Below are 8,109 nucleotides of genomic sequence, written 5' to 3'. Positions count from 1 at the left end.
AGACGGATCAAAGAAGAGTGGTTCATTTTAAACGACAGTTTTAAGACTTGCTCTGGGTCTCACCCTGGGCGGGACACTGACAAAACGCCTCGGGACTTACATGCAGGGCTTAGTTTCTGTGAGGAATGCACGACACTCGAGGTTCGCCTAATAGTTCTTACACAAATTATATGTTAAATTACTTAATTAAATTGTTGACCCTCATAATTCTTTAACAAATGAGTGCTACTTTATAGTTTTTCATCTATAGAAATAAGAAGATTAGATGTCACTCAAATAGCAAGTTGTAGTATTGCATATTTACTATTTGAGAACATCGTGGGGATGAATATCACTTAATATTTCTTTTAAAAATACATAGCCGGATTGAACATTTTCACTTGTCATTGGTCTTTTATCCTATGTATCAAAATTATCATATTTTGTTATTTCGCTATTTGAAAGTAATTTTATTTTTATTCATGAAAGAATTACATTTTAATTATAATATTTATATAGTTTATTGATTATTTGCTTATAGGGAGATAAAATGAATAGTAAGATAGTAGGAAATTGTGATTTTTTCATTGTTTGAGAGTTAAGATGTTAGAGTTGATTTGCATTTCATAATAGCTTTTATTTCATTGTATTGTTTATACTTGTAAAATTATGTTATATATAATTACAAGTTGTAGGAGATGTATAATGGATTTCTTTGATTAGTTTTTTGTGAGGATCATCTATCTATCCATATATATATATATATATATATATATATATATATATATATATATATACAATTTTCTTTTATTTTTTAATGTAATTTTACCTATTTAAAAATATTTATTGTTATTATATTATCTTATGAAATACTAAAAATTAAAAGCCCATGAGGCTTACACCCCGTGCCTTGGGGCTTACGCCTCGCAACATTCTTCTCAATGAAGACTTTTGTCCAAAAATATCCGATTTTGGCCTTGCAAAACTATGTAACAAGAAGGAAAGCATCGTATCTTTATTGGGCGCAAGAGGAACTATTGGGTATATTGCACCAGAAATTGTGTATAACAATATTGGAGGAGTTTCGCACAAGTCAGATGTGTATAGCTATGGTATGATGGTCCTCGAGATGGTTGGAGGAAGGAAAAATGTTGACGTTGTTGTTGACCATACTAGTGAAATATACTTTCCACACTGGATTTACAAACAAATTGAACAAAAGGAAGAGCTTGCATTAACTGGCATTGTGAAGGAAGACGATAAAAAACTTGTAGAAAGATGATATTGGTGAGCCTATGGTGCATCCAAACCGATCCAACCAGCAGGCCATCTATCGGTATGGTGGTAGAGATGTTACAAGGTGAACTCAAATCTTTGCAAATGCCTCCCAAACCTTTCTTGTATTCTTCTTCTTCACGATCAGAAAATGACATGCCTACTAATACCTATATGGTTTATAACTCAAAAGATCAAGTTTGATGATCTAGACTTGTCAAATCTTGGCAGAAATCATGTATGTATAATTTTGGATTAATCAAGATATTACATAACCCTACTTTTGGTAAATTAGATTATTGCTATTATAGAGCACTCTACTATGTATAGTGTCTTTTATTTCTTTTGTATCTCGCGGAAAATCTCTTTTTCTACATCTCCTAAGTACTAGTTACCAAAGCTATGTGGTGAGATTGATAACATAATATGTCCTCCTCTTAATCAGTGGTTTCGGGTATGAATTTTGGGAATGGAAAACTCTCTAGCGGCAAGCACACCTCCTTTAAAATCAGTCGTACACAAAGTGAATCTAAATTAGTCGAGGCCAAAAAAGCTAGATTTTCCTTTATGAACTAGACTTTGGTGTGCAAAAAGAGTTAGCGAATATGCCTTGAGAATATAATAATCCAAAAGTATAATTACATTATGGATGCACTTCAAGATGCATGACGAACTCCTGTTTGTTTACGAGTACATTCCTAAGGGAACAGTAGCTGTTCACCTTCATGAAAATTTAGCAGTCACTTACTGGCCTGTTCGAATGAGCCTTGCTATTGAAACTGCTAGTCCATTGGCTTATCTCTAAGCTTCTGATATAGTCCATCAGCAATGTTAAGACTGTTTCCTTGGTCACAAATTTTTGTCAAAGTTTGAAATTCAGGCTCTCAAGACCCTTCCAAATGATATTCCTTACCTATCTTTGTGCTTCTCATATTAGTCATTGTCAAACTCGTATCATCAAGGCATGCATGCTGTAGATATGACTAGGGACAGGCATGGGGTTAATCTGGAAATCTTAGCTATGGATTGGACCCAAAAATCGGCAGTAGATCAACTGATTACAAAAAAATCAATACGGATACCGAACATGGATTTTTTTTTTTAAAATGGGGCCCCTAAAAATTTTGGGGCCTAAAGCCCTCGCTTCACTGGCTCGACCCTCTGCTGCTATGTCCTGAAAAAGCTTAAATAGCTCGCATTTTTTTAGTCAAGATCATTAATTGTACATCAAATACAAATATTTTACAAGCTGAACTGTATAAAGTTCTTCTCATAAATTTATTAGAAGCTGTGATCATGTACATGGAAAACTAAGGACTTGAATGTCTCTATCCAATGAAATATATTTACAATTCTATTCATATCCTTGTGAGATTTTTCTTCTTGGGACCATAATATGTGGACCCCCAAGATAATGCAGTACTAGAAATTGAACCAAGACTGACTTTTGTAGTTTCTCCAACTCTTTTAGCCACTATACTCCAAAAGATTTAAGATTGCTTCAAGTATGAAGCACACAGCCTATAAATTGCAGACTTGGTCCAAGCATGAGCTTTCCATTTTACATTCAGAAAACCTGCAAGACTCTTTTTGTCTAACTGTAGTGAATTAGTTGAAGCTTCACTACTCTGGAAGACAGTTAAAGTAAGTTATTTCAAGGATTTTTTGAGTGGAGACATGTGTGACCCATGCAAACTAAGAAAACTTATACTTGCTAAGAGGGAAAATTTATCATGTACTTCGAGAAAATGATTAAATTTACCCTTATACTTGGCCTATCCCCTTGGCTCCATTAGGGCAAGGAATATATTTGAACAAAAGGCTAACGGCGGGAGCAAATTTGTTCGAAAAAGTATAACAGAGGTTAAATGTAAACAATATTTGAAACTAAAGGGTCAATTTGACCCCTTTTCCCTTCTTACAATTACCATATATTAAATTGCCGAACCTCATCTTTAATTGTAGAAGGGACGGATGTATTTCCAATATCAAGAACCTGAGACTTAACAATGTTTGCAATCTATTATTTGTACAATCGTACTTATTTAGTGATTTTTTTAATCGAGCTGAACCAAAACTACTAGGTTAATCAGCACTAAAATCTGCCCCTAAATGAGGTGGGTGCAGACCTTTGAGACCAGATTCAAATTCCAGCCAAGACAAAAAATACTAGGTGATTTTTCTTCCTATATGCCTGAGCCTTGTTGGACAGAGATATTCGGTACTTGTGCGGATGAGATGTAACAACTATCCGCTAGATTAAGCCTGAGGTATATTGGTTTTTTTGAGATTGTTCAGCGTATTGGTGAGGTAGCCTATGAGTTGGCTTACCACCTAAGAAAACTTGCCTAAATACCATCGTTATAAAAGAAAAAAAAGGTTTGAACTTTCCTTTGAATAGTCTTCTATGGATAGTAAAATGGATATAGTGGTTGTTCAGTTCTCCATTTGGTAAGTCTCAAGATCTCACTTCTTTTGGCCCCCTTCTTTACTTTTTCCTTCAAGTTGTCAAAGCTAAAAATTCAAGTCAACAAGCGTCTTAAAAGGATTATATATTGTGTAGAGAAAAAGCAAGAAGAGATAATATACGCAAATGTAGAGATTACTCGGACTCATCAAAAGTATTGCCGCGCCCGTGTCGGATCCTCCAAAAATACACTACTTTTAAAGGATCCGACACGCAACCAATGACATTTTAGGCGAGTCTGAGTAACTTAGCTTTTTGGCTGTACCAGAAGGAGATATTCCTGATAGTTGTTCACTGATTCAATTGCCAATTACATGGGACAGGTCAAACACTCAAAATAGTAGCTTGTTTGACTTCTTAACCGGGAATTTTAGACTTCAGTGGAGCCTGTCTGATGATTGTGGTAAATGTTACTATGAAGGAGGTCGATGTTTAACTGACAACAACAACAAATGTTGTTGTTCCTCTAATCCCACAGGGAATTTATACTAAAGCTTTCTTCATCTTGCCCATTTAGTGATCTTCAGTTTGCTCAGAACAAATACTAAAATAGTTTCTAAAAGACATCCCAAATCCAGTTTGATAATTGTAATTAAGTCCTCCCGCAATATATATTTAAGCTTTTGTGATTTTCTTTGGTTGTAGCAAAAAAAAAAGTCAAAAGGAGTTCTAGTTGCAGGTAACTATTGAATTGATAGTTGTTGACGAGGACAATCTGTTAGAGGTTGTTAGAGTGTAATGATTAAAGAGTTAGTGGGAGTTTTGAAAATTAGTTAATTTGTTAAATCGCACATGTGAAGTGCACGTGTAGAGGTTGTATAAATAAGGTGTATATCACCTTCATTTTCACATATCACAAAATATCTTTTCTCCTCTCTTTCTTCTTCCACAAGATTGTGATCAATGCAGTTCATTCACAAGATTTTCATGAAAATTAGTCTTCCATGACTGAATTTAATATGGTATCAGAGCGGGTAACATGATCAAACTGATAAGAGAAAGAAAAATACAAACGAGATACAGAAAACACAATTTCGAATTTGAAGCTCAAATTTTACTATTAGTGGCGATAACTGAAGATACAACAACAGTCAATGAAATAACAACCTTAGACCACAATCATCCACTTTAACTCCAAGCTTCAGATGCACCAGGTGTCGTACTTATACCGATGAAACTCAAAGGGCCAGAAAACTATGCCTTGTGGAGTAGATTGATGAAATTGACACTTAGGGGAAAAGGAAAGCTTGGATTCATTGATGGAACGTGTGTGAAGGCTTCATACAAAGGAGCATTGGAAGAACAATGGGAGAAATGTAATGCAATTGTTGTATCATGGATTGCAAGCACAGTTACAAGCGAATTACTACCTAGAATAATATATGCTTCCAATGCAAAGAGAATCTGGTTGGATTTTGCTGAGAAATTTGATAGAAGTGATCTAACTAGGTCATATCATGTATGGACTAAGATTGCATCTTTGAAGCAAGGTACTGGCTCAGTAACACATTACTATTCAAAATTGACAGATTTGTGGGTTGAACTAGATGTGATGATTCCATGACCTAGATGTGAGTGTAGAGAATCTGCTGAATATGTAGCACATTTGAAGTCTCAAAGACTGTTGCAATTTCTAATGGGATTAAATGAGAGTTATGGAACTATAAGGAGTAACATACTTGCTAGGAAGCCAGTTATAACTGTTAATGAAGCTTATGCTATAGCAGCACAAGAATAAAGTCAAAGAACTCTAGGTGTAATGGACTAGACTAGAGAAGCACTGACTTTGCTATCTGGTAGAACACAGAACTTTCAGCCTAAAAGGTTTGGTGCTTGTGAAGTGTGTGGTTTCAGAAATCATCCTACAGAGAAATGTATAGATTGGTGGGATATCCAGCTAATTTTAAAAGCAAAAGGAAAGGGAATGATGAATACAAGCATGGAACTGGTAATTTCAGGCCAAATGGAGACAACAAACCAGCTGCTCATTTCACTATGGAAGCAGAGGAAACAACTAGTGGTGGAACCATTACTATTAAATCTCTCTGAGGAACAATACAGTGACCTGGTAGACAGAATGGACAGACCAGGAACAGGAAATTGTGTTGCAAACATGGCAGGTATTACTACATTATTGACAAAAGCAGGTTGTGATTATGAGCGGATAGTAGATAGTGGAGCAACACATCATATTACACCTAGTAAAGAGCTTTTAAATGATATTAGAAAGTTAGAAGATCATAGTAATAATGCAGTACAAGTGCCAACAGGAAGTAAATGTCATATAGATGGTGTAGGTAGTACACAAATTTTGGAAAAACATGAATTGAAAAAAGTACTACATGTGCCAAACTTAAGTTCAATTTATTGTCAGTGTCCAAGCAGACTACGGAACTTGGTTGTTCAGTGTTCTTTTACCCAGATTTTTGCTTGTTTCAGGAACTCTACACTGGCAAAATAATGGGGATTGGTAAAGAAAGGGATGGTTTGTACATATCAAGAAGACATGCAGTTCTACCTACAGTAAATTTTGCATTATCCAATTATAGTAGCACTGATGGGAAGCTATGGCACTTGAGATTTGGACATGCATCAATCAAGACTTTAGAGAATATCAAGTCACTTCAAAACATCACCAATAAGGATGTACAACATACATGTGAGATCTGTCATTTGGCCAAACAATGCAAGTTAAAATTTCCTAGTAGTAGCAGTACTTTTAGTCATGTTTTTTATTTGGTGCATGTTGATGTATGGGGCCCTTATAGGAAGGCTACACATGACAAGAAATACTACTTTGTGACAATAGTTGATGATTGTAGTAGATACACATGGATATGTCTGATACATTCAAATGTGAAGCGATTGTAGTCCTTAAAGATTTCTTGATATTAGTGAAAAATCAGTTTTCTTTATCTGTAAAAACCTTGAGATCAGATAATGGAACTGAGTTTTTCAATCTTATTGCACTGAGTTGTTTACTTCTAATGGTATTGTGCATCAAAGTATTTGTTCATATACACCACAACAGAATGGGGTAGTAGAGAGAAAACATAGACATATATTAGAAAAGGCAAGGGCTTTGAGATTTCAGAGTTCTTTTCCCATTCAATTCCGAGGTGAATGCATCAAAACTGCAGTATACCTTATTAACGGGCAGCTAACAGATACTCTTGGTAGGAAAATCACCGTATGAGATGTTGTTTGGAAAGCATCCAAAACTAGATCATATCTGAATATTTGGTTGCTTATGCTATGCTAGTCAGTTTCCAAGGGGGGATATATTTGCACCAAGGGCTAGAAAATCAGTATTGATAGGTTATTCAGAGACTCAGAAAGGATACTAACTATATGATTTAGTTGATCATGTGTTCTTTGTGAGCATAAATGTAAACGTCAGCGAATATCAGTTTCCATATGCACAACTTCCTGCCTTCACTTCACAAGACAGGTTTGAGTTGTCAGACTTGCTTCATACAACTACTGATCCTACTAAAGTTAATCCTATCATTTTGAAAGATGTTAATCTTTATATGGGTAGTATTGATCCTAGTCCTTCACCTTGTCAAGAGATAGAACCTGAAGCAGCCTCATAAGATGGTGTACCACCAGCTGCAGACCTTGATCCTGATATTCATGCATAGGATGATACAGGATTACCCATTATTGACCCTAAACCAGGATCACCTTTTGCTCCTGGTGATCCTATCCATCATGTAGCTGATCATGTAGTTGAACACCCAAGGGGTAATGCTAGACCATTTAGAGTTTCTAAACGTACAACTTGGTTAAATGACTATGTCACCATTTTTAAGTTGTCTGATTCATGTAAGTATCTTATAGCCAGTTCTGTGTCTTATTCTCACTTATCTAGCTCATATCAAGCTTACTTAGGTGCTCTAACTGCTAAGACTGAACCTAGAACCTTTAAAGAGGCTTCACAAGATTGCAAATGGGTAGAGGCTATGAAGGATGAAATTTCTGCTTTAGAAAGAAATAGTACTTGGGAGATTGTAGATTTGCCACCTGGTAAGAAAGATATTGGATCAAAGTAGGTGTTCAAAATTAAGTATAAAGTTGATGGAAGTGTGGATAAGTACAAAGCTAGGCTAGTAGCCAAAGGCTATAATCAGCAAGAAGGATTGGATTACCATAAAACTTTCTCACCTGTTGCAAAGATTGTCATAGTTAGAACTATAATAAGCATAGCAACTTCTGGAGATTGGCCTTTACTTCAAATGGATGTGAATAATGCTTTTTCACAAGGTGATTTATTTGAAGAAGTCTATATGGCATTACCTCTAGGTCTTCACAGATAGAGGGAGACCAAAGTGTGCAAGCTTTTGAAATTATTATATGGTTTAAAACAAGCATCAAGGCAATGGAAC

General features: G+C 35.5%; 1 protein-coding gene across 1 annotated transcript; it reads left to right on the top strand.

Moving 5' to 3' along the window:
- Positions 1-868: 868 nt before the first annotated feature.
- On the top strand, positions 869-2,059 carry LOC132613246 (probable receptor-like protein kinase At5g39020). Its single transcript, XM_060327277.1, has 2 exons — positions 869-1,249; positions 1,916-2,059. The coding sequence occupies exons 1-2, from the start codon at positions 869-871 to the stop codon at positions 2,057-2,059; spliced, it is 525 nt and encodes a 174-aa protein (XP_060183260.1).
- Positions 2,060-8,109: the final 6,050 nt, after the last annotated feature.

Source organism: Lycium barbarum, chromosome 10 (assembly GCF_019175385.1).
Source record: "Lycium barbarum isolate Lr01 chromosome 10, ASM1917538v2, whole genome shotgun sequence".
NCBI lineage: Eukaryota > Viridiplantae > Streptophyta > Magnoliopsida > Solanales > Solanaceae > Lycium > Lycium barbarum.
Note: the sequence above shows the minus strand (reverse complement) of the source record. Positions and strands in the feature narration are given on the sequence as shown.